The sequence below is a fragment of the Myotis lucifugus genome, unplaced genomic scaffold (genome assembly GCF_000147115.1).
Source record: "Myotis lucifugus unplaced genomic scaffold, Myoluc2.0 scaffold_8, whole genome shotgun sequence".
NCBI classification, from domain to species: domain Eukaryota; kingdom Metazoa; phylum Chordata; class Mammalia; order Chiroptera; family Vespertilionidae; genus Myotis; species Myotis lucifugus.
Window position 1 is genome coordinate 7,837,396 of NW_005871056.1, and position 27,820 is coordinate 7,865,215.

General features: G+C 37.6%; 1 protein-coding gene across 4 annotated transcripts in view; it reads right to left on the minus strand.

Annotated features, from left to right (window-relative positions):
• Window positions 1-27,820, minus strand: part of STAG1 (stromal antigen 1) — a 232,057-nt gene that overhangs the window by 17,949 nt on the left and 186,288 nt on the right. For 3 of the 4 annotated variants that reach the window (XM_014450946.2, XM_023749567.1, XM_023749569.1), the window contains 6 exons: window positions 17,953-18,045; window positions 14,670-14,844; window positions 13,025-13,164; window positions 6,248-6,349; window positions 3,870-4,018; window positions 2,816-2,944 (listed from right to left, as the gene is read on the minus strand). In XM_014450946.2, the coding sequence (XP_014306432.1) occupies window positions 2,816-2,944; window positions 3,870-4,018; window positions 6,248-6,349; window positions 13,025-13,164; window positions 14,670-14,844; window positions 17,953-18,045 (788 nt within the window). The remainder of the gene's footprint in view (window positions 1-2,815; window positions 2,945-3,869; window positions 4,019-6,247; window positions 6,350-13,024; window positions 13,165-14,669; window positions 14,845-17,952; window positions 18,046-27,820) is intronic. The other variant, XM_023749568.1, reaches the window with a different exon arrangement.

Here is a 27,820-nt window from a genome sequence, read left to right on the forward strand (position 1 = left end):
TTCAAATTCATAGGAAGAAAATGAAGAGAACCAGAAATGGTAAATAAGAAGTTTAATACTGCTATTTATTTATTTTTTAATTTTAATTTTTATTTATTTTTTTAAAAAATATATTTTATTGATTTTTTTACAGAGAGGAAGGGAGAGAGACAGATAGCTAGAAACATCGATGGGAGAGAAACATCGATCAGCTGCCTCCTGCACATCTCCCACGGGGGATGTGCCTGCAACCCAGGTACATGCCCTTGACCGGAATCGAACCTGGGACCCTTCAGTCCGCAGGCCGACGCTCTATCCACCGAGCCAAACTGGCTTTGGCTTAATTTTTATTTTAATAAATTTTATTGATTTTTTACAGAGAGGAAGGGAGAGGGATAGAGAGTTAGAAACATCGATGAGAAAGAAACATCAATCAGCTGCCTCCTGCACACCTCCTACTGGGGATGTGCCCGCAACCAAAGTATATGCCCTTGACCCGAACTGAACCTGGGACCTTTCAGTCCGCAGGCCGATGCGCTATCCACTGAGCCAAACCGGTTAGGGCAATACTGCTATTTAAATGTCATATGATTATATCAAGTAATAATTGTAACAATGTATTGTTGGGTTTGTAATATTTAGATGCAGTATGTAGAACAATAGCACAAAAAGAGGGGAAGTAGAGCTATATAGGAGCAAAGTTTTTATATTCCCTTTGAATAAATATGAAGTAAAATTTGAAAAGTGAATACATTACTGGAAAAAATAACTAAAACAGTATAATTAAAGATTTTTGAAGGAATTAAATGTTACACTGGAAACCAATGTAAAAGAAGGCAATAAAGGAGCAAAAAACATAAAGAAAACAAAGTATAATGGATTGGATAAATTAATCAAACAAACAAAAACATGATCCAACTATATGCTGTCCGCAAGAAACACACTTTAGATTTAAAGACAAAAAGGTAGAAAGTGAAAGTATGAAAAGAAAAAAGGTATACCATGCAAACATTAACTAAAATAGAGCTGGAGTAATTACACTAGTATCAGACAAAAGAGACTTTAAGACAAAAATTACTAGAGACAGAGAAGGACATCCTATATAATACAAGGGCAATAATATGCAAATCGACTGAACGACTGGTTGCTATGATGCGCACTGACCACCAGGGGGCAGATGCTCAATGCAGGAGCTGCCCCCTGGTGGTCAGTGCATTCCCACAGGGGGAGTGCTGCTCAGCCACAAGCTGGGCTGATGGCTGGTGAACGCAGCGGTGGTTGCGGGAGCCTCTCCCGCCTCTGCAGGAGCGCTAAGGATGTCCAACTGCGGGAGCAGGCCTAAGCGGGCAGTCGGACATCCCCCGAGGGCTCCTGGACTGCTAAAGGGCGCAGGCCGGGCTGAGGGACCGCCCCCCCCCTCCCCCGAGTACACGAATGTCGTGCCCCGGGCCTCTGGTTTTATAATAAGTAACAGTCAATCCATCAGGAAGACGTAACAATTATAAACATGTATACACCTAACAACAGAGCCCCAAAATACATGAAGCAAAAACTGACAAATGAAAGGAGAAACAATAATTCAATTATAACAGCTATAGACTTCAATACTCCACTTTTAATAATGGATAGAACAACTAGACAAAAGATCAATGAGGAGATAGAAGACTTGAGCAACACTATAAAATCAATAAGCCAACTGGACCTAAGAAACATCTATATATAGAACAAAACTCCACTCAACAACAGCAGGAGAATATAGATTCTCTTCAAGTATACATCAAACATGCTCCAGAATAGACTATATATTGGTTCATAAACAAGCCTTGATAATTAAAGGATTAAAATCTCACAAATATGTGGACATTAAATAAAATACTCCTGAATAGCCAACAGATTAAAGAAGAAATCACAGGGCAATGAGAAAATACTTTGAGATAAATGAAAACAAAAATGCAAAATGCCAAAATTTATAAGCTGCAGCTAAAGTAGTGCTCCTAGGGAAATTTATACCCATAAATGCCTGTATTAAAAAAGTTTTCAAACTAACCCACCCCACCAATACCCAATACTACTCATTCTCTATCATATTATTCTATTTCAGTGCCTGAAACTCTCATTGTATGTTTATGTTATGTCTCTCCTCATTAGAACATAAGCTTTCTGAAGGCAGAAACTTTGTATTGTACACTGCCTGGCCATATTAGAGCAATAGCTATAGAACAGTACCTGACTATATTAGGGGCTTAATAAGTATTTTCTGACTAACATCTTACTAAGAATTAGCACTTATATTTAGATAAGCTTTAGCTGTCAATCCAAATTTCTGTTTATTTAGCATATTATTACTGACTCATCTTCCTATCAATTTATAGAATTTGGGATCCATTACAGAATCACTCTTTTAAATTTTCTAGTTTTAAGTAAAACTTATCCCATCAACATTTTTTGAAAATAGCATATTGTTTCTTTTAAATTGTTATTATAAAAAATACAAAATACAAAAAAATCAATCTTCTTAAAACAAGTCAAATAAAAAATAAAACTAAAATATAATTAATATAATATACAATGGCTAAGCCAAAGTTCATATATTTTTGAACTGCAGAGTAAGAAATCATTCTCACTTGCTTAATATACCTTACAAATTCTAGATACTGAAAGGTGTGAAACAACAACTATACAAAAGCTTGAAAGAATACTATAGTTCCTTAAAACAATCAGAGCCTAAGTTATCAATAGTAATTATAGCTATATAATAAAGTTTATTCACACAATAAACATTTAAAATTAAATGGTATCATGATAAAAGCCACTTCCCCCACAATGTGGAACTTACACAGTCTTTTTGTCCTGTCGAAGAAGTTTAGAAGAAAATTCACTTAGTACTTCCAGGAAAGCCAGATTAGGAGGTGGATACTCTTGTCCTTTCTGATTTTGGTATTTAAAGGCAAATTCTATGCCATCCCTAAAATAAAAGAAAATATCTAGTTTTTCCAGATAGCTAGTGTAGTTCTCTCAATGGGATAGAGTTTTAAAAACAGTTGGGAAGGCTGCAAAATCATCACTAAAGATAGTAAAATCTCATAAATTCAATGATAAAATGTTACCCATGTGAGATATTTGCATAATATTAAACTTTTTTTTTTACAGTAAAAAAACTATAAATTGTGAAAATTAAAAGCGCCCTAGCCAGTTTGGCTCAGTGGATAGAGCTTCGGTCTGTGGACTGAAGGGTCTCAGGTTCGATTCAGGTCAAGGGCACATGCCCAGTTGTGGGGTCAATCCCCAGTAAGGGGCATTCAGGAGGCAGCCGATCAATGATTCTCTCTCATCATTGATGTTTCTAACTTTTTCTCCCTCTCTCTTCCTCTCTGAAATCAATAAAAATATATATTAAAAAAATTTAAAAGCCACAAAGTTAATTCCTATGTGTAATTTTAGGGGTAACAGAATACCATGGAAAGATAGTCAGAAAATTTGTTTATTAGAGTTGGTTGTAGTACCAGGCAGCTCTGAGTGTTTGCAAAGTAAAGTTTTGTCATTCAGTTTTCAGTTATGAATTGAGGCTGACCAAATCAAGTACTACACAGTGTTTTTAAACCCATGTTCTCACAACATTTTCTCACTGATAGACCAGATAAATATATTTTGTTAAACTTTACTTTCTATACTTCATAAGATGAAAAATGGGCAGTTTTAGTTTTTTTTCCAAATTAAAAATGGCCTCCTAGTTGAGAATGATGACACCAGACAATCTCTAAAGTTTTTATAACTTAAAAAACCTGTTCATTTGTCACTTTAAAAATGGGTCAAGTAACAGCTATCTTAGTTAAATTCCAGTAAACCAGAATCTGTATAATAGAATGTTACAGATTATTTAGGTCACTCACTTGTGAAGCGTGGCAACTGCTTCTCGTGTCTTGATTTGGTCCAGTCCAAATGTAAGGGCAAAGCGACGTGCCAATTCTTTAATGCCACTGACATGGGCAGATGTCCTATCTAGATTGGGACCTTGCTCTTGAACAAGTTCATTAAACAACTGGTAGAAAGAAAAAAAGAAGAAACCTACAGTTAAAAAGTATTTATTTATTGTATTTATTGTTAGAATAGGTAATATAATTTAAAAATATTTCAGAGGCATATGGTAAAATATTTAAGTATAGTCATACTGTTCTCCTTTCCTAAGTCATCTACTATTAACTAGTTTCTTAAGATCATTTTCATATTAGTTATGTGATTAAATGAAACAGGAATTTATTTCTTTTGAACAAAAAAGTGCATTCTGGGTTGGGAAAATGAAATGTTTATATACACTACATATTCATAAACATCTATATGTTCTTTTTGTTGTCATTTTCACAGGAATGACAATGTATAAAGTAAAGGTTGAGAACTTTGTCTTTTCACTTATATATCTTAGACAAGAACATTGTGCAAAAGACCACTTGTATATATGGGGCTATTTCCCCCCCCCCCTCCCAATAACAAAATATATAGAAGAGTTCTTAAGCGGGGTGGAGGGCTTTTATAAATTATATATACATTACATATATGTGTCAAAATAACAACAAAAACAAAACCTCAGAGCACTAATGATCACACCCCCTTTCACCCCCTCAGCAGTTTTGCTCCTGTGCTTATTTGCTTTTCCTTCCTGTATCATTAACTATTCCCTCTACTAGATGCATGCCCTAACGTCTTCACTTTAAAGTTTACATTTAAAATAATACAGCCCTGGCCGGTGTGGCTCTGCTGGTTGGAGTGAGGATAAAAGTAAATAAATAAAATAAATACAAAGAATATATTTCATTGTATAAAATTCAAAGAACATCAAAGTAAAAATTTCACTCCCTCCCTTTCTCCCACTAAATATCATTCTTCTCTCCAAAGGTAATCAGTGTTCAAGTTCAGAAGTTTTCTAGGCCAGTTTAGGAATATTGATATATTTCATATACAAAGTTTTTATTTTTACATAAATGGCTCCATACTACCTATTTTGTCCTAAAACTTGCTATTTTTCATTTAATGTTTTGTCTTAAAAATCTTTTAGCTACTTGAGATAATCAGTTTATTTAACCATTCCTCTATTGATGGACACTGAGACTATTTCCAATTTTTCCATATTACAGAAACTGCTGCAATGAAACGTCTTTTACATATATATCTTGTGCACACCTGCATGTAACTATGTAGATACCTAATAACAAAACATTGATTTTAAAAAGAATATACATCTTGAATTTTGAAATATACTGTAAAATTATATTACAAGAAGACAAGAGCAATTTCTTTCATAAGGGATCTTTTTTTCCTCATCTTTTTCAATTATAGGTATTATTAATCATTTCAATTCATGCCAATCTGATCAGGTGTGATAAATATCTCGTTTTACTTTGTATTTCACAAATGATTAATGAAGTAATGCCTCTTTTTATATGTTTACTGGTTTTTAAGATTTCCTCTTCTGAAAAGTGGCTTTTCATATCCCTTGCTCACTATCCTAGGGGGTGTATTTATCTTTCTTACTGATTGTAAGGTATGATTAAAAATACTTGCGCCCAATCTCATTTGTTTATTAACTTTGTTCATAGTGCTGGTTGATGATTAATCTATTTTAAATTATACATATCATCAATTTTTTACTTTGTGGCTTCTTTCTTCAGTAAGGACTTCTCCACTCAAGGATATAAAAATATCCTCTTTCATTTTCTTATAAACTTTTAATTTTTAACATTTATATAATAATCCAACTAGAAGTTATTTTGGGTACATATTAGGTAGGGCTATAAATAACTATTTCCCCAAAGATATATTCAATTGCCCCATTATCATTTAATGAAAAGGCCCAATCCTTTCCCCACTGATTTGAAATGAGACCTTCATTATCATAGACTAAATATATACACACATATCTATGCCTCTCCCCCCAATCTCTATACTAATTTACTAGGCAATTATTAGGAATCTTACTTATACAATAATATATGTGACATATTTCTTTTTAATGATTACTTTTTAAATATCCAATTTGGCATTTCATCTGGTTTAACAGTAGATCACCTAATGATTTCATCTATTTGAAATATTGGATTATCTTCCAAAAGAAAAGACATGTAACACATGTCTTTGTACCAGAAAATATCCATAGTAATATACTGATATAATGACTCAATTTAAATGAGGTTAAGATACCTAGCACATACAAAACGCAAGGAAGTGCTCAATATATTAATTCCACTTCTTATCTCTTTCCTTTCAAATTTCTTACCTGCTGTAAACTGAGAATGAGGGTCTTGGCACATTGAATTTTATCAATCTGCCTGGTTTTACTCAGTGTTTCCTTAATAATATCACCATAGTCATTGTAATACTGTGAAGAAAAGAAAGAAATCATTGTTTTAAAATTATTGAAATTTCACAAGATAGAGAATGGGTTGGTGAAAAAAAATAGGTGAGTACAGAGGTATTTAATTTCTTAATCATAAACACAATGAGAATTTAAAGATTTTGTCTCAAGTTAAAGGAATACACATTTGATATTTAAGATTGTGAAATCCTACTACTAATAAAAATAAAAAGTTGATAATTCCAAGAGAAGAGAAGTCATATAGGGTAAACAGAATTCCTCATTCTTTTAACATAGACTCAAAAGACACTATTAAAAGGTGACAAATTGAGGAATAGACTTTGGTAGAAACTTCCTTAAAAACTAAAACGAAAACAGTTAAAATTGCTTACCTCGGGGAAGTGGGCCTAAATAAGGGGGAAAGGTAGAGTAGGTAACAAACTTAACTTTTCATTTAATACTCTGTGTACTAGCTTATTTATCTCCCTAACATGTCTATATTTTATTATTATAATATAAACAGTAAAAACATTGACTGAGTAAAAACATTTGATTTTCAACAGTGATTGAGAAAAATTTAATTTCTTTATAATTCAGTTTTTTTGATACAGAATGTAAAAAAAATTTCCCTTCTAGTAAAAAAATTAGGAAAAGTTTTATTTGAAACCATTAAATCTGAATTTTATTTCCAAGCTAAAACTTAAACCCTAAACCTATGTGAAGAAGTGAGTATATTAGCCTACCAAATAAATTTTTTATAATCTTCAAAAAGGAGGGTATGCTTCCATGATATGAGGTGCAAAGAAGGGAAAATAATTCATAAGAATCATCCTCTAAGTGCAATTAAAAACGATCTCAATGTAGGAGAAAAAAAGAGAAAGATATATTGAAATACTAAAGTGGTTCAACAAACAGATTGCTAATAAATTCATATTTTTAATGACTACAGAGACGAGTGGGGCAAAACGCCACATAACCAGGGATATAGAACAAAGGGTTATTAACAAATAGCTATTAGATTACTCACAAAAAGATTAAAGCCTATAATTATCAGAGGTGTGCAAAATTTTGTAAGGATTTTAAAAGGTTTGGAAAAGACTCACTTCTTGACACCAATGCAATATTGTTAAGGACTGACAAGGAACAACCATGGTAAGCTCATATTCATTCATCCAAACCCTGCCTAGACATTAGTTTAGGAAGTCTTCTCTGATTCCTCTCACATAAGTCTGTCTCTATATCCTATGCTTGCTTTAAAATTTGTACATCTGTCACTACAATAATTATGCTGAAGTTTTATGGAAGGAGCTAAGTCTTGAAGCTAAACAAACCTAAAATGAAATCCCAATTTTTGCTACTTTAATGATTGTCTGATCTTGGAAAGCTACTCAACCCAAGCCTTAACTTCCTTATTTGTAAATGATTTGATTTTCTACCTCATAGGGTTACTGTAATCAACAAAAATAATGTAAAAGCCTTAGAACAGTGTCTCAAATATAAATAGCACACACACACAAAAAATAGGCAACCAAAAAACAAAACCTCAAGCAAGAAACAAAACAAACAAAAACATAGGCAACTATTAACTTTATGTTTACATTTTAGTTTCTCTATTAATCTACTAGAGGCCCGATGCACGAAATTCGTGCAAGAGTAGGCCTTCCTTCCCCCAGCTGCCGGCACCGGCTTCCCTCTGGCACCTGGGACCTGGGCTTCCCTCTGGCCACTGCAGGCACCCAGGACCTGGGCTTCCCTTGTAGCCCTGGCTTCGTCTGGAAGGTTGTCTGGAAGGATGTCAGGTCTAATTAGCATATTATGCTTTTATTATTATACTAGAGGCGGTGGTGGTGGGGGGGGAATCCCCTCAGCCCAGCCTGCACCCTGTCCAATTCAGGACCCCTTGGGGGATGTCCGACTGCTGGTTTAGGCCTGATCCCTAGGATCGGGATCCGGCAGTCGGACATCCCTCTCACAATCCGGGATCACTGGCTCTTAACTGCTCACCTGCCTGCGGGCCTGGTCGCCCCATGCAGCCTGCTGCTCAGTCGTTTGATCGCCTTTCACTAACCTCCCTGCTGGCCTGGTCGCCCCCAACTGCCCCCCCGCGGGTTTGGTCGCCCCACGCAGCCTGCTGTTTGGTCATTTGGTTGCCCCTCACTAACCCCCCTGCCAGCCTGGTTGCCCCACGCAGCCTGCTGTTTGGTCATTTGGTTGCCCCTCACTAACCCCCCTGCCAGCCTGGTTGCCCCACGCAGCCTGCTGTTCGGTCATTTGGTTGCCCCTCACTAACCCCCCTGCCGGCCTGGTCGCATCCAACTGCCCCCCCTGTGGGCCTGGTTGCCCCATGCAGCCTACTGCCCAGTTATTTGGTCGCCCCTCACTAACCCCCCTGCCGGCCTTGTCACCCCACACAGCCTGCTGCCCAGTTATTTGGTCGCCCCTCACTAACCCCCCTGCTGGCCTGGTCGCCCCACACAGTCTGCTGCTCAGTCGTTTGGTCGCTCCTCACTAACCCCCCTGCCAGCCTAGTCGCCCCACGCAGCCTGTCTGGTCGTCCGTTCGGTTGCGATGGTCGCTTAGGCTTTTATTATTATAGATATAAGCAGAAATCATGTCTTTTTAAAATCTCTGACCACCTGATTAGGTCCTGATTTTCGGCACAAAAAAGAACCCCCCAAAACAAAACAAAACTGGCTACTTGCACAGTGCTCATCACATTTCAGTGTTGACAAAATATGATCAATTAGTTACAACATCATAACTATAACTGGATTATACCTAAACATGGATAAAGACACAATGGATCTATGGCATACAATATTCTGATCATGGGAAAAGTAAAACAGTGTTTCTGACATAAGAATAAGGCCACCCACAACCACAAGAAGGTGTTCTCTCTTATCTGTGCCTGTCAGACTACGTTATAAAGATTTCTGAGCACTGCTTTTTTAGAGGATTAAGAGCAAAATGGAGCTTTTGGAAAGAAGAGCAGCCAGGAAGGTAAGTACCAACCAAAATTGTCATAAGAAAAATTGATTAAAACACTTCAGTATCTCTTTACTTCCCTAGGGGAAAAACCCAAACTTCTCATACAGCATATTGGGCCTAACTTGTCACTTTCTTTTTTCAAAATTTAATTTATTGAGTTTTTACAGAGAGAGAGGAAAGGGGAGGGAGAAAAAGAGAGAGAAAGGGTAGTTGAGGGAGGAAGGGAGAGAGGAACATTGATTTGTTGTTCCACTTTCTTATGCATTCATTGGTTGATTCTTGTAGTGCCCTGATGGGGGATTGAACTTTCAACCTTGGCATAGAACAGTGATGGCGAACCTATGACATGCATGTCAGAGGTGACACGAGAACTCATTTTTTGGTTGATTTTTCTTTGTTAAATGGCATTTAAATATATAAAATAAATATCAAAAATATAAATCTTTGTTTTACTATGGTTGCAAATATCAAAAAATTTCTATATGTGACACGGCACCAGAGTTAAGTTAGGGTTTTTCAAAATGCTGACACGCCGAGCTCAAAAGGTTCGCCATCACTGGCATAGAAGGATGACACTCTAACCAACAGCTACACAGGGAGGGCTCTGTCACTTTTAAAAAATCTTACCTCTGCCTCTGTTTTCATAAGCAATCTATGTATCAAATTACTTGCATTTTCCCCAAACAATTCATATTCCTCTGTGATGTCCATGAAGTTCAGTCTACAAGTCCTCCCACTACTTCTTTGCTTGACTAATTTATGTTTAACTGTCTCAGATGTAGTTCAGAAGTGACTTTTAAGCAGTTTTCATTAACCCTCATATTTTACTCTTTTTTTTAAAATATACTTTTTATGATTTCAGAGAGGAAGGGAGAGGAAGCGAGTGATAAAAACATCAATGATGAGAGAGAATCATTATCAGCTGTCTCCTACACACCCCCATTGGGGATCCAGCCCACAACTTGGACATGTGCACTGACCAGCAATCAAACCATGACCTCCTGGTCATAGGTTGACACCAACCACTGAGCAACACCGACCAGGTAATGCTCACATTTCTCAAGAGTTGGATATCTGTTTTAAGGATGCCCTACATATACTTCTGTATAATGCAATTATTTAATTACTTGACTCTATCCAGCTTTAGACTGGAATTAAAGCAGAGATTAAAAAATCTTCGTAACTTTAGCTCTGGCAAGCAACATGGTACACAGTTGGCATACTTATAAAGATGTCTGAAGAGATGTCATAAGGAAGAGACATTAGCTTTCTGCCATGTTGGACAAGAGAATACAAAGCCACCCTCCTGGCTGGGTAGCAAAGTTGGTTAGAAGAGCATCGTCCCAATATACCAAGCTTTGGGGTCTGATCCCCGATCAGAGCACATACAAGGATCAACCAATGAATGCATGACTAAGTGGAACAACAGATCGATGTTTTTCCCTCTCTCTCTACCCCCCTAAAAATAAATAAAATCTATACATATAAAAGCCTAAGCAACCAAAAGACTGAATGACCGGTCACTATGACACACATACACCACCGGGGACAGACGCTTAACACAGGAGCTGCCCGCTGGTGGTCAGTGGGCTCCTACAGCCAACCTCCCATGGCCAGCCAACCTCCCACGGTCCCTCCCTGTGGCTGGCTGGCCCCAATTGCCAGCCAGGCCGAGGGACCCCACCTATGCATGAATTCGTGCATTGAGCCTCTAGTCCAGGGGTGGGCAACCCCTGGCACGTGTGCCAAACATGGCACGTCAGTAACTTTTGCTGGCACGTGAAACCCTCTCTTATAATCTTCCACTTACAATTTTTTTCTTCATATTGACTTTTTATTTTTCAGATAAATTCAGTGTAGGTGCATCTTAGATAAATAAATAATTTTACATAACAAGTTATCTTAAAGACCATAGACATGGATTGACGAGAGAGGGGAAGAGCAATTTCTATGCCTCTGCCTTAAGTCTCCCTGCCTTCCTAGATCTGACTAGTGTTTTGGTTTCATCCACATATGCTTGTGAATCTTTGTTCTCAGTGATGAATTTTGTTAAGTCTCATAATAAGAGTAGCCTGACAGATGAAAGTAGTAGCTCGTGCGTATCTCTGAAGGTCACGAAATATAAACCTGATGTAAAATCTCTGTCATCAGTGATGCAGCAGCAAAAGTCCCACTGATAACATCAAACGGAGTCATAAAGTTTTCTGTCGGACTATCAGTGTACATGTATACATTAAAAAATAAATGTATTTTTCATCATCATATACTGTGTTTTTGTTGCTCGAATGAATTTTATTATTTCTTCAAGGTTCTTCACATACGTACACCTTAAGAGATATCAAGTAGGCGTAACATGTTCTCAAAAAATTAGGGTTGGCACGCAGAAGAATTTTGAGTCAGAGATTTTGCTGGTTTTGGCATGCACTCACAAAAAGATTGCCCACCCCTGCTCTAGTCCTATATAATAAAAGTATAATATGTAAATCGACTGAATGACAGAACGACCAGTTGCTATGATGTGCACTGACCACCAGGGGGCAGACACTCAATGTAGGAGCTGCCCCCTGGTGGTCAGTGTGCTCGAACAGGGTGAGCGCTGCTCAGCCAGAAGCCGGGCTCATGGCTGGTGAGCCCAGTGGCAGTGGCGGGAGCCTCTCCCTCCTCCACAGCAGTCAGACATCCCCCAAGGGCTCCCAGACTGCGTGAGGGCACAGGCCAGGCACCGGGCCTCTAGTAATAAATAAAAATAATAAAAGAGAATACATGGCCTTGGCGGCTCTCTATGGAGCATGCCTGCACCATTTCCCACTCCCATCCTCCAGGTGTGTTTTCCTTGCTTCTCTTTTTCTCCTAACCTCTAAGTGCCCTTCTTTTGCCTCTGTAACTTGTTTCCTGAGCCCATTTTTTTCTACAGCTCACTTCTACTTCTGTGGCTTTCTAAAGAAACTTTTTCTTGTTTAAAAAAAAAAAAGAATATATGGCCTCATGAAAATAAAAACGCATTCTTTCCCATAAATTTGAAGAACTCCTACTTTACGGAATTGGTATAATGATATAAAATTTATACTTATATAAGAGACAGAAACTTTAAACATATAAGAAATCATCAAATATCCTATATAATAAACAGGTAATATGCAAATTGACCATCACTCCAACACACAAGATGGCCGCCCCCATGTGGACACAAGATGGCCGGCAGGGAGGGCAGTTGGGAGGGATCAGGCCTGAAAGGAGGGCAGTTGGGGATGATCAGGCCTGCAGGGGAGGGCAGTTGGGAGGGACAAGGCCTGAAAGGGAGGGCAGTGTGGGGGGGCGGGGAATCAGGCCTGCAGGGGAGGGCAGTTGTGGGGGACCAGGCTGGCAGGCAGAAGCGGTTAGGGGCAATCAGGCTGGCAGGCAGGCAAGCGGTTGGGAGCCAGCAGTCCTGGATTGTGAGAGGGATGTCCGACTGCCCGTGTAGGCCCGATTCCACCGGGATGGAGCCTAAACGGGCAGTTGGACATCCCTCGAGGGGTCCCAGATTGGAGGGGTTGCAGGCCGGGCTGAGGGACACACACCTCTCCCTTGTGCACGAATTTCGTGCACCGGGCCTCTAGTATATACATAAAAGCTGTGAATTTTGGCTTCTGTTACCATCCTTTCTTTCATTTTAATTACAAATTTCTCTGCCAATTAGATGAAAAGAGAAAAAAGAATACAAAAATATACCTTCATGTAGTGTTTAAAGATGTCTGCAGCTGCATGCATGTCAACAATATCATAAATGATAAGTTTGCTGAAGGCAGCAAGTAGATTCCTTCTTTTATGTAAGGCCTCAATTTTATTTGCTTCATCTTCTTCATCACCCTCTAACCACAGAAAATAAATTATGAACTTTATCCAAGATAGAACAATGTAGAAAATCTATATAATAAAAAACCAGCTTATACCTTTACAAAAAGGTATAATTCAGTTTTAGATGGGATGAAATAATGTTATACTAATTATTTGAGGGTGCTATATTTAGTTAGCTGATTATCAAATATTTGCTAGGTACTAAGGTTCCTATTTTCTAGGAGACTGTCAGAGCAAAGACTAAAATAAGAAAACCACATGTAAAAAGATGATTTTTTCTGATATTTTCATCATAATACTACTGTCTGTTTATTTTAAAGTGTGGTCTTATTTCAATATTACTTATTTGCTAATATATTTCCACAGAAAAGAAATTTTTAAGTCGCAGGAAAAAGGTTTTCCTTTAGAAAAATACATGGGGGAATAATGGCAATATATGGGGGAGTTAATTTTCAATGCTTGTCCTAAACATGGTCTACAGTATCAGCTGAGAAATAAAATTTATTTTGCAAACCATATTAAACACATATACATTAAAAAAAAGCCCTATCAAATGCTTTTAAAACAAGTAGTATTTCTTTCTTATTTATTTGTTTATTTATTTATTTACTCAGGACCTATTGGCTAGTCTATTTCTAATCCCAGGGAAACTTTCTCTACAAGGCTGAGATGATAACATTTACCACATTTTTTTTGTTTCAGGCTCTGTACTGATCCTCTCATGTCTTAACCTGCCTTTATTTGGAGACAATGTTCGTTCTTCCCATCTTTAGATTCATAAATAAAACAAAAAACCCCCAAAATAACCCCCCAAAATTCTCTTCAACTTCTTTCTCTTTCTACTAATTGGTCCAGCTGTGAAGCATCAATGCTTGGAGAAGTTGGAAATCTTTTTGCTTAAAACAAGTAGCAGGTAAATTTTATCTTTTGAGATTAATGTGGACTCTAAATAAAGACACTTCGTTTCACAGTCTAGTATATTCTAAAATGTTTTGTTAAATAAAGAACATTCTAATAGCACCAAAATAGATCTGTGGATCAGATGTGCCATAGATCTTATTTTAGAGAACTTAAATTATCTTTTTCACAAATAACCTATATAATTTATTTACGATTGTTTACATTCCATCTAATTTTGCTAATTATCATTCTGCAGGCTCAGCACAGTTTTGACTGGTGAGGTTTGATAAGTCTTTCAACACTTAATATATTTTGTTAACTTAAGTACTATATGAGAAAGGAACTCTGATGTTTTCCCCTTCAGAAAAACCGTGAAACAAAATCTATCCCACATATACATTTTGCACGTGTGAAGTGAAAATGTATAGAATTATTCATTAGAGCAAAGGAAGGAGACTTCACTGTGCATTTTTATTAATTTTGGTTTCTGAATTACACAAATGTATTATTTTTTAAAAAAAGGAGAAATTCTAATATTTTAAAAATTTGAATATTTTTCTCATATCTTTTGGGGCTGGTAAAACAAGATCAATAGTGACAAGATGATAGCTACAAATACCCATGCTCTGGTTTTCCTCATCTTGGTCAATGAAAACGTGATCCATCACAAAACTGAGGAGTTCAGACTGAAGTCCAGTATCTGGATTAAACACCAAAGGCTGAAGGCCCTCTCTGCCACCTGTCATTAATTGGTGGCTAAAAATCATCAAAAGATCACAGAGTAACATGAAAGCCTGGAATGCAAAGGAAATTCATTAGTAAAATATTGCTACAATGACAAATCAATGTTAATAAAAATATACTAAATTAAATATAGTTCAATAATAGTATCATAATAGAAACTCTGGGTATTTAAATTCCAACTACTTAGTTTTAAGTTTCTAAACTTAATAAAACTAAACACTAGTCATATTTAAGAATCCTCCTTCCCCAAATATAATCTATTTCTTTTATTTGATTATATTAACTCAAATACTGATTAAGAGATTTTTGACTTGAATGTAAAGATACAATGAGTTGAACTCAACTCTGGAAATACAAAATTGATATAATAAATTATGACAGTGGTTAGAAATCAATTATACACTGCTTAATCAAATAATAAGTATAAATTTCATAAATTACAATGCAGTACTATAAACCTGTAAGCTACTATTTTGGATTCTTTTTTCCCCCCTCACATTTTTTAATTAAAAAAAAATTTTTAATGTTGGCATTATTGCAGGAGTCCCCCACATCCTTGCCTACCTCCACCCTCCCCTGCCTACCCTTTCCTGAACTTTACCAAATTACTGTCCATGTCCACGGAGTATGTGTACATGTTCTTTTAAAAATCTAATGTAGCCCTGGTGGTATTGCTAAGTGGTTAGAGCATCAGCTTGTGCACAGAAGGGTCATGGGTTTGATTCCCCGGACAAAGGCACATACCTTGGTTGTGGGTTTTGCCTCCCCTTTCACTCCCTCCCCCCAAACCCCGCACTGGGATGCATGCCAGAGGCAACCAGTCGATGTGTCTCTCTCATATTGATGTTTCTCTTCCTCTCTCTATCTCTCTTCCCCTCCCTCCCTTCCTTTTACTCTCTGAAAAGCAATGGAAAAAATATCCTCAGGTGAGGATTTAAAAAACAAAATCTAATGTAAAAAAAATCTCTAACATTAGATAAAATGAAATTCAAGACCATTTACATAAAAACCAGTATCTAAAGGTTCCCAACAAATTTAATCATTTAAGGCAGGGGTGGGAACATCCAGCCCGCAGGCCATACAAGGCCCAGGAAATCATTTGGTCTGGCCCTGGCAAGGTATTAGGGGTGAGTTAATTAAATGTTTTACCAAATATTACAGGCTAATTTTAAGTTGATAATTTTGTATGGCCAATGAATGATGTTATAAATATCCAAATGGCCCTTGGCAGAAAAAAAGGTTCTCCAACACTGATTTAAGAGAACTTTCAATGCATTTCCCCAAGGAGAAATTATTATAGTTATGTTGCCAAATTTGCCCTATTTAATGGGTGGTATGAAATAAAACTGTCATTAGTTTATTGTAACTGAAAGGTTTTGTTGGTAACTGAGGGCTCTGATATTTCAAAACAATCTATTCACCCCCCTCCAAAATTGATTTCTATGGGAAAATACAACTTTGGCATGTATTTGGTGATTGCCATATACTTTGCTATAAAACCTCCAGCAGGACTCATGGCAATTCATGCTCTGACTACACAACCATGAAATATATAAGCCTATTTAGAAAAAGCCACTTGAAAAGAGGAGCATAAAAAGAATCCAGACCTTTTGTTTTTTAGCCAAGGCCATAGTTTTGGATATCACCAAATAATGATGACACAAAAAACACTGAATTTTTTGGTTTAAATGTCCAGAGCTAGGTAATTTTAGACAGCACTGGTGGCAATCAGAGATTTCGAGAACAAGGTTTAGGGTAGATCATCTCTGTTCCCATTTTAAGTTAGATGCTGATAACTCAATAAAGAAAACCCATAATAACCTATTTGTAAAAGATATAGCAAAATATAAGTACTACTGTACACTTTTAACTAGACTAATTAGACTTTATTTCTAGCTCAACATCATAATAAAAACAGCATGGAAAATGTACGTTCTGTTTCATATTACAGTACTTCGTAATAGAAAAACAGTAAGATAGCTGACAAAATCACTCCATGGAAATGGTATTGTCTTGGGCTCTACTTTGACCCTCTTTGGACTGCACCCCTTCCCAGTAATGAGTAGTATGTTGTACCAATTGTATATGCCTACCTGCATCTCTACTTCTATACCACCTTCCAGGTACAAGGACTCAGGAATTTCTTTTTTTAAATCCTCACCCGAGGATATTTTTCCATTGATTTTTATTTATTTATTTTTTAAAATATATTTTATTGATTTTTTACAGAGAGGAAGGGAGAGGGATAGAGAGTTAGAAGCATCAATGAGAGAGAAACATCAATCAGCTGCCGCCTGCACACCCCTTACTGGGGATGTGCCCGCAATCAAGGTACATGCCCTTGACCAGAATCGAACCTGGGACCTTTCAGTCCACACGCCGACGCTCCATCCACTGAGCCAAACCAGTCAGGGCTCCATTGATTTTTAGAGAGAGTAGAAGAGAGAGGAAAAGACAGAAATATTGATGTGAGAGAAACACATCAATTGGTTGCCTCCTGCATGCGCCCCGACCAGGGTCCGGGCCAGGGAGGAGCCTGCAACTGAGGTGCCTGCCCTTGACCAGAATCGAACCCAGGATCCTTCAGTCCACAGGCCGATGCTCTATCCACTGAGCCAAACCGGCTAGGGTGACTCGGATTCATTGCCTTAACAAATCTGATTCTGCTACCAGAGCCTGGACAGGATTCTTCTGCAAGCTCACTGCATCCCCAGAGCCCATACTCCTAGGTCCCAGGGTGGTCAAGGAGCAGCTGTTTGAGGGGGTGATGCTGATAAAGTTTGGACATGTGAGCTAAGTGTTCACATGCATGTATGATAAGTTCTGCCTAGTGTGGGAAAGAGCTGAAGGTGAGATGAGAAAAGGAAGGCTCATAAGCCAGCCCTCCATGTTCTGGCATAGAATTCTTAGGAGTCAATAATTCTAATTTGCACCCAGCCTTCTAGGTCAGCATACTTGTCAAGGTAAAAAAGACATGTAACAGGTTTGTTAGATTGCTTTGTAACTTAAATATTTAGACATCTATAATCTTGTTCTAGGTCTCATTAATGTTAGGGAAAAACAAGCATGCTAAGAAGTACAATAAAAAATTACATCTTCTTACATGTTCTGTAATGCATTTGAGTTACTTTTATTGGGAGCTTTTAATAATTTCTTACCTGTTCCTTCACTGGAGTATTAACATTAGATAGGCACTGTTGGCAAACAGCCAAAAAGGATTTCACAGTTTTCCTCAATACCAACAAATCCTCCTGTAAGACACATTCAAATTTGCAAGCATGAATTACAGTAACCTAGAAAACTGACCCAAAAGAAATAATACATGGTAAAGAGCCAAATTGGCTTAATGTCAAAGAAAGTCATAAAACCAAATTTCTTGTTGGGAACCAAACCATACAGTTATTTCCTAGTTCAGCCGTCGCCAACCGGTGAGCCGAGGACCACTGGTGGCCCATGAGATCCGAAAGGTTGGCAAACGCTGTTCTAGTTATCCTAATAAAAAGGGCCAACAAAACTGATAAACCCAAACACTAAGTTCTATTTATCTATGGAATGCTCAGTATGATTTTCTTCAACAAATTTTCCTTTATAAATATGGGCTTAGGCTATTAAAATTGTTAGTCATTCCCATAAACATACTAGCTGTAAGGCGAGGGAGCACAGCAGCACACTGAAAGAATCAATTAAGCAACAAATGTGTACTGAGTTTCTCTTATATTCTCATCATTCTGCAAAATGTTAAGGGAAGACATAACTTTAAGACAGTGCCCAGGTGCTCAGAGTTAACATCCTAGCAGGAAGTCAGACCAATTAGAGAGTGTTTAAATTTTTTTTTTTTATTAACTCTAACTATAGTAGAGAGAGATGAGTTAGAAGGACTTTCACAGGAGGATGGGCTTTAACCTAAGGTTGGGTGGGTGAACAAGATTTAATTAGATGGCCATATAATATTTGATAGCAAACATTTGAAAAACATAAAAGGAAATTTAAATTTATCAAGTACCTATAATGTGTCAGACTCTGGATTGAGGGCTTACTGCTATATAATTTATCGATTAGAAGTAGTAGTCATTATTAGCAAGGGTTTGAAACCAGGGCTGTCTCAGATCAGAGCTCATATTCTTCTCACATAGTAATGAGCAAAATGCATGCAGATAATTCAGATAATTTCCACAAAATCACTCCATGGAAATGGTAATGCCCTGGGCTCTACTTTGATCCTCTTTGGACTGCACCTCTTCCCATGAATGAGGAGTCTGTTGGACCAATGGCATATGCCCACTGTGTCGATATTTAAAATGGTAATGAAGATAATTAAATGAGAAAGACAGATATAGGAATTACTTTTTTAAAAGTACTCTATTAAACTAAAATTCTTTTAGCCTTTTGTACCAATGACAGTACTCAATGCTTTGTTGGACCTATATATCCTAAATAATGATACTTATATACATGTTCCCTTTTGCTAACATGAGTGCAGTATTTGGAAGAAGGAGTAAGCTCACCTTGTGCAGAGTACTAAAAAAACTCACTGCCTTGCAAACCTTTAATGTTTCAATGTAGACGAACATCCAATAATCAACCTCAACAGTACTTTACTTTCTTTAATTTCAAAGATAATACAATACATTAGGGGAAATTTATAATGCACAAGGGAACAGGCAGCTGAATTAGAATATAAGGAGTGCTATGTTGGAAATCCAGAGTCAAAAGTAGTCACTGAAGAGTTCCCAAAGAAGATAACATGCAAGCTGAATTTTGAACAATTATTAAAAATTATCTAGCTATAGAAAAAGATGTTCCAGAGGGCACAGGATGTTCAGAAGCCTGGAGGTGCTTTTGAGATACTGTTAATTTATTGTAGCCGGGACTTAAATAGGCAGTTGAGTGGCAAGAGAGAAAGCCAAAGAGAAAAACAGGATCCATTTCCATTTAAATGAAAGACCACTAAAAATGCCATGTTAAATAATTTGGATATTAGTCTCATGGCAATGAAGAGCTACTGAAGGATTTTTATCATGAGTGCTAAAATTTTGTGTAAAAAAATCGTATTATAACCAGAACAGGAGAATGACGTGGAAGACAGAGACTAGTTAATAGTAGATACAATCTTCTGTTGAGGGCTTATTACGTACCAAGTACTGGGCCATAAATTTAAACCTCACAATCACTCTATGAATTAAGTGGTAATACTACTATTTTGCAGATGAGAAAACTGAAGTTAATAAAACTGAAGTTAAATCCAAACTATTTTAAGTGATAGAGTAAGAGTTGAAACCTAGGATTACTCTGACTCTAAAGTTCATGTTCTTAATCATTATTCTGTATTTCCTTACATATTAACAAAAGCCATAAGAGTAATCTAGATTGAAGGCCTAGAAATAAAATGTTGGCAGTAAAGATGTGAATAGCGTAGATGAAAAAAAGTGTTCTATGGAAAGTAACCTCACAGGATGAACCAAAAAATGCCTAACTGAGCAGGTCATGGTGGGTAGGCATGCCCTTGGCATATAATTTCTTTAGTAAAGGTTAATCTTTGCTTCAAGCAAGCCCTGTCCATTGTTTCTGTGCATCTAGGTCAGTGCAGCAAACTGCGGCTCGCGAACCAGATGTGGCTCTTTGGCTCCTTGAGTGTGGTTTTTCCACAAAATACCGACGTCTGCACATGGGCCACGAAGTTTCAATCGCACTGTACGTGCGCACCTGCACATGGTATTTTGTGGAAGAGCCACACTCAAGGGGCCAAAGAGCTGCATGTGGCTCGCAAGCCGCAGTTTGTTGACCACGGATCTAACATACCTTTGAAATGCCTCTCTTCAGACCTCTCCTTCTAATATGATCACACTTTCAGATCCCTCTTAAAGTGTGACTGAGATAGAGTATGTGGCGATATGGCCATAACCCAATAAGGGCTACAAGAACTATCACGGAGATAGTAAGACCTTAGGTTCCCTCCTTAATTTCAAATGCATAAAAGAAATAGCAAAACTTTTATTCTTTAAAGCACTTGAGATCTTGCTTTCCAGCAACTGTTGTCAGTTTTGGCTCAAATAAACTCCTATAAAAATTCTCTACGCCCTAGCCCGTTTGGCTCAGTGGATAGAGCATCGGCCTGCAGACTGAAGGGTCCCAAGTTCGATTCCAGTCAAGGGCACATGCCTGTGTTGCAGGCTCAATCCCCAGTGTGGAGTGTGCAGGAAGCAGCCAATCAATGATTCTCCTTCATCACTGATGTTTCTATCTCTCTGTCCCTCTCCCTTCCCCTCTGAAATCAATATAATAACAAAAAAAATTCTCTACAAGTTTAGATGTTTCTTATGTCAACATGTTAGTAAACTTTAATTTGTTTTTCTCCTGCCAAACTGTCTCATGTCAATTTGATTAGACCAGTCAGAAGAATCTTGAAGGGTAGAGGATGATCTTTCCACCTCAACACTACTAATTGGCTATGTGGCCTTAAAGAAATTACTTTGTATCTCAGTCTTACAGATTTTTAAAATCTATACACAAGAAGGTTGATATATGTATAATATGAGCTTGTATGATATTCTGTGATTCTGCTGAATTAACTCCTAGGTCAGTGATGGTGAACCTTTTGAGCTCGGCGTGTCAGCATTTTGAAAAACCCTAACTTAACTCTGGTGCCGTGTCACATATAGAAATTTTTTGATATTTGCAACCATAGTAAAACAAAGACTTATATTTTTCATATTTATTTTATATATTTAAATGCCATTTAACAAAGAAAAATCAACCAAAAAAATGAGTTCTCGTGTCACCTCTGACATGCATGTCATAGGTTCGCCATCACTGTCCTAGGTATTCAAATGAGACAAATTAAGTGCTAACTGGTAAACCTCCTAGTATTCAAAGGATGAATGTTCACTGTTCCATTGCTAGTACCTAGAATAGTGCTTGGTACATGGCAGGTGTTTGTATTTAGTGAATGATATGTAAGTACACAGACGATACCACAACCCTAGGAACAAATATGTAATGTATTCATCTTATCAAAAAATAAATAGAGCTTAAAAATGATGCTAGGAGGTATTAATGTTCCTTTATTCTCTTAAAATTCCTGGTTAATGTGCAAAGAAGCAGCCTAGGGAATCAGCTATCTTTGGAGTTAGAGGCAAAAGATTCCTTTAAAAGTCAATCATAAAACAAATATGAATTATGGAAAATGCTAAGGTAACAGTTGAATTTGAGAGATGATTACTTGCCAATTCACCTGAAGAGTTGTAAATTTAATATCATAACTAAGTAAGCAGTCTACTGATGACTAATCAGTAGTAATATTTTAAGAAGAAACTGAAAATAGGAAGCAACCAAGGAAACAGAAGCTAGAGGCCTTCTTTAGCAGTAAAGTTTGGATACAACCTAAATATTATTTGAGTCCTCCAGAAAGTTAATGCAATTATAATTAGATTCTGTGGATAAAAAAAGGGTTCTCCAATAAATCCGATTGCAACTAATCTCACAAGGTGATTTGATCATAAATTCCTAACTGCAGATCTTGGTAGGTATAAAAAAGCCCTGTATATTGTTCTTGTGTACCTAGGCTAACACACCTTTGCAATGCCAGAGTAACCCTCTTTTCAGATCCCCAAAGTGTAACCATCCTCAAGGGAGCACATAATCTTGTCAACTATCCTATAACCCAATCATACAGATTCCACCCCCTTACCCCCAGTTTTGCTTTATCCCACACCTTTATGTAGTCTTTCTTAAATTCCCACCTTGATTCCAAATGTATAAACAGAACTGCAAAGCTGTAGTCCCCAGGTGCATTTAAAATAGTGTTTCCTGATGTGTCCTTGGTTTGGCTCAAATACACTCATAACAATTCTCTACAGGGCCCTAGCTGGTTTGGTTCAGTGGATAGAGCACTGGCCTGCGGACTGAAGGGTCCCAGGTTCGATTTCAGTCAAGGGTACATGCCTGGGTTGCGAGCTCGATCCCCAGTAGGGGGCATGCAGGAGGCAGCCGATTAATGATTCTCATCACTGATGTTTCTATCTCTCTCCCCGTCTCCCTTCCTCTCTGAAATTAATAAAAATATATTTTTAAAAATTCACTACAGGTTTGGACCTTCTTACAACAACAATTGCATTGAGAGAAACACAAATACCAATAGGTTTAGGTAAATGTGCAGATACTGTATATTTAACAGAGTTAGCTAATCTCATAGAGTAAATCCCTTTGAACAGGTGGGAATTTATGTTTCCTGTGGACTTTGGAACACTGCTTTTATTCACTCCATGATTTTTTACTTCATTGTGCTGAGATCTTACTATATTTCATTTGACTTAAATAGAATTATGATTGCCAAAACAGGGCCAGTTTTTTTTGTTGTTTTTTTTAGATTGGTGTTTCTCTTGTGCTCTTGATTCTTATTTTTCAAGGGGCATTAAAAATAAAGCTTATTCTATCAAACTTGTAATTTAATACTAGAGTTTTAAAATGGCAAATCCTGAACCTCTTTAAAAAATTTGAGGCCATGGCTGGGTAATTCAGTAGTTAGAGTGTCATCCGGATGTGCCCAGGTTGTGGGTTCGATCCCCGGTCAGAGCACATACAAGAATCAACCAATGGCCCTGGCCGGGTGGCTCAGTTGGTTAGAACATTGTCCTATACATCAAAAGGTTGCAGGTTTTGAGTCCTGGTAAGAGCACATATCTAGGTTGGGGTGCTTAGGGAGGCAACTGATCAATGTTTCTTGCTCACATCGATTTTTCTCTTTCTCCCTTTCTCTCTCTACCTCTCCCTTCCCCTCTCTCTCAAATCAATGAACATGTCCACAGGTGAGAAAAAAAAATCAACCACTCAATGCATGAATAAGTGGAACAACAAATTGACGTTTCTCTCTCTCAAACCAATACAAAACCAAAACAGATATTAAAGGTAAGACTGCCTCTTAAAAGCCACCTATTTCAATATGATTATAGTAGTCAGTGAGAAAAGAGAATTTCATTCCTACACACACAAATATGTACAGATTTTAAATGGGTGATTCCTTTTCATTTTGTACCACAATTTTGTGTGTCTGGAGCAGGGGTGGGCAAACTTTTTGACTCGAGGGCCACAATGGGTTCTTAAACTGGACCGAAGGGCCGGAACAAAAGCATGGATGGAGTGTTTGTGTGAACTAATATAAATTCAAAGTAAACATCATTACATAAAAGGGTAGGGTCTTTTTTTTTTTAGTTTTATTCATTTCAAACGGGCCGAATCCGGCCCGCGGGCCGTAGTTTGCCCACAGCTGGTCTAGAGGAAGACCAAATTTAGCTGTTTGGTTTTTTTTTGTCCATAGCTAGGAAGTACCATTAAGATAATCCTAGCCCTAGCCGGTTTGGCTCAGTAGATAGAGCGTCGGCCTGTGTACTCAAGAGTCCCAGGTTCGATTCTGGACAAGGTTCGATTCCCTTTTTTCATAATAAAAAAAAGGGGCACAAAACTATTCTAGTTACCTAGAATAGGCAAATAGGGTTATTGACAAAGTGTGGTCAACAAGACCAAGGGGTTAACTTACTAGGCCAGGGATTGGCAAACTTTTTGTGTAAAGGGTCAGACAGTAAATATTTTAGGCTTTGTAGGTTTTACAGTCTCTGTCCCAATTACTTAACTCTGCCACTGTACCATGAAAGCAGCTCTAAACAAGACATAAGTGGCCCTAGCTAGTTTGACAGTGGATAGAGCGTCGGCCTGCGGACTGGAGAATCCCGGTTCAATTCCGGTCAAAGGCACATGCTCCAGTTGCAGGCTTGATCCCCAGTAGGGGGCGTGCAGGAGGCGGCCGATCAATGATTCTCATCATTGATGTTTCTATCTCTATCTCCCTTTCTGAAATCAATAAAAATATAAAAAAATAAAATAAACAAGACATAAATGAATGAGCATGACTGTATTCCATTAAAACTTTATTTAGGCCAGATTTGACCCATAGACTGTAGTCTGTCCAGTCTATACTAGGTTATTAAGTTCTTTGGAGGCATAAACTGTAGTGCAAGCATGTCAAACTCGCAGCCAGCAAGGCATGCAGCCCACTAGCCTCAAGTTTAACATGCTTGCTGTATTGGATACTAAACCCGACAAGCTCACAGGAAGCCTGCATGGCGGGACTTACAAAACTGAGACCGAAAATAACCACATAGGATAGTCTGAATGTAAAAATTCCTAACTGAAAGCGGGTCATGGTGGGTAGTCACATCCTAGGGCCTATAGCTTCCTTGACAAAGGGCAATCTTTACCTTAAGTGAGACTGTCTACCCTTTTTGCATCTAAGATAATATACCTTTGATATGTCAGAGTAATCTTTTCTAGACCTTTCAAGGCACAACTGCCTGGCACCAGAGCAAAAGAATACAGAATCCCCTCATTGTTATCTTTTTAAAAATATATATTTTTATTGATTTCAGAGAGGAAGGGAGAGGGAGAGATAGAAACATCAATGATGAGAGAGAATCATTGATCCGCTGCCTCCTGCATGCCCCCTACTGGGGATCAGGCCTGCAACCCGGGCATGTGCCCTTGACCAGAATTGAACCCTGGACCCTTCTTTCTGCAGGCTGATGCTCTAGTCACTAAGCAAAACCGGCCAGGGCTCTCGTTATCTTGTTCCCAAAACCATCTCTATGTTCTATGAAAGTTAATTAACTACTCTGTACCTAGCAATGTAAAATATGTTTCTCTATTTTAAGATTTTATCCAATCCCACATATTTCCCCATTTTGCTTTCTCCTGTCCCCTTATATACTACCAATGATTTCATGTAACCCTCTGTAAGTCTCCTCCTTTTATTCTAATGTATAAAACAAGCAGCAAAACTTCATTCTCTGGAGCATTTTTTCAATCCGTTGAGATTTTGCTTCCCGGTAATTATTCTCAGATTGGCTCAAATAAACTCATAAAAATTCTCTATAGGTTTGGACATTTATGTCAAAAGTGTTCTATTTATCTGTACTTAGCACAATTACTGACACATAACGAGGCTCATTAAATTATTTTTCGGCTCAACTAAGTCAGTATCCATACTAAAAATGATAAAAACAGATGGAACTAAATTCATTCATTGGGGACACATCAGTGACCAAGAGACAAGAAGCCTTTCCATTGTGGTAAGATAGACCCTATGCAATACCTTTCAAATTGCTTTCTTATATGAATAACGGCTATTAGCTTCTCTTTCTGGCGGGGGGGTTGGGAGGGTGGGGGACGGGTAGGGAGAGTGTGCTACTTTCGTGAACACACAATAAAATAACTATTGAATATTTAACCCCAAATGTAATACCTAGTTTTCAGTGTTGTTGTTGTTCTTGACTATTTGAATCTCCACCTGCTGACTCCTGTCATTGTCTCAAAGGCTAATCCACTCACTTATGATTCAGGAACCCTTAAGCTGCCTACTGTAGTTCCAAAACATCTTCTGATTTCTCTTTCCTGTAGTGTACAAAGATGAAGAAAGATAAAGGAGGAATCAGAGGGACAGGGGAAAAGTAGTACCTGTTAGAATCAAAGTGAGAGAACTGAATTCCCAAATTATTCCAACATACACATGGAGGACAAAATCTATGCTGTTGTATCCCAAACGTACACTAGCTCCTGAGCATGTTTACATAGTCCTATAGCCTTACATGATAATAGTTCACTTAGTATCAATTCTTGTTTTTGGTACAAGAGAAGATTAGACTAGGACTACAATTTAACGCCATCAGAACAACAGCTATTGTTCACTGAAACACTTCTTTCTTTTTTGTTAATCCTCACCTGAAGATATTTTCCCCATTGATTTTTTTAGAGAGTGGAAGGGAGGGAGAGGGGTAAAGAGGGAGGAGAGAGAGAGAGAGAGAGAGAGAGAGAGAGAGAAAGAGAGAGAGAGAGAGAAAGATTAATACGAGAGAGACACCTTAATTGGTTGCCTCCTGCACGTGTCCAACCAGGGCTGGGGATTGAACCTGCAACCCAGGTACTTGCCCTTTACTGGGAATCAAACCCGTGACCCTTCGGTGTGTGGGCCGACACTCTAACCACTGAGAACACCAGTCACGGCCGTGAAACGAGTTCTTTCAATTTAATCTTCCCAACAACCCCATCCAACAGTGAATATCACACATTAGGAAAATAAAGTTCAGTGGTGAAGCAACTTGCTTATCTTTATCACAGGTGGTAAGAAATGGAACCAAAATTCAAACTTGGATTTAATTTTGAAGACCATGTTCCAACACAAAAAAATGCTGGAAATATACACTATTTATAACTGGGAGATATCATATATATATATATATATATATATATATATATATATATATATATAGAGAGAGAGAGAGAGAGAGAGAGAGAGACAGCAATAAAAAGTCACTTAACAAATACCTAGTAATTATATATAGAATGGCCACTGAGGGAAAAACATTTCTAAAAAAACCTACTTAGGAAGGAAAATGCATTTCTATATCACTCAGGGGATATTAAGACAACTATATCTTTTCTATTCAAATAAATGACCTGACAGGAAAGTAAACTTCTTTTACCATTAATTTGGCAGAGAAAATATCCAATACCTGTACAAGAAAGAAAGAAGTTTTATGTTTTGTTTAAATTGTTAATGTTGCCTTAGACCTCTGATAAGCTCAGTTAAAACACATTATTACTTTATAATAATTGTCATTTAGAACAAATCTTTTCAGTCCTGGCTCATTACTTAGATCATGAGGTATTAAATATCCTAAGGTGTCTGAGTATTTATAAAAGGTGCTTTCAAGACCTGTGTAAGTAAAAACAGCATCCAACTGGACAGGCTAGTGAAACTGAGGCAGCCTTAAGGGATAGAAGGGTATTCCCTATCAAATAGCAACTCCAAGACTGGAGGCTCAGGAGTAGACAGATTCATAACACAGCATGGCATTCATATATATGTATATATGTATATATATATGTATATATGAATATACATATATATACACACACACATATATATATTTAATTGATTTCAGAGAGGAAGGGAGAGGGAGAGAGAGAAACATCAATAAT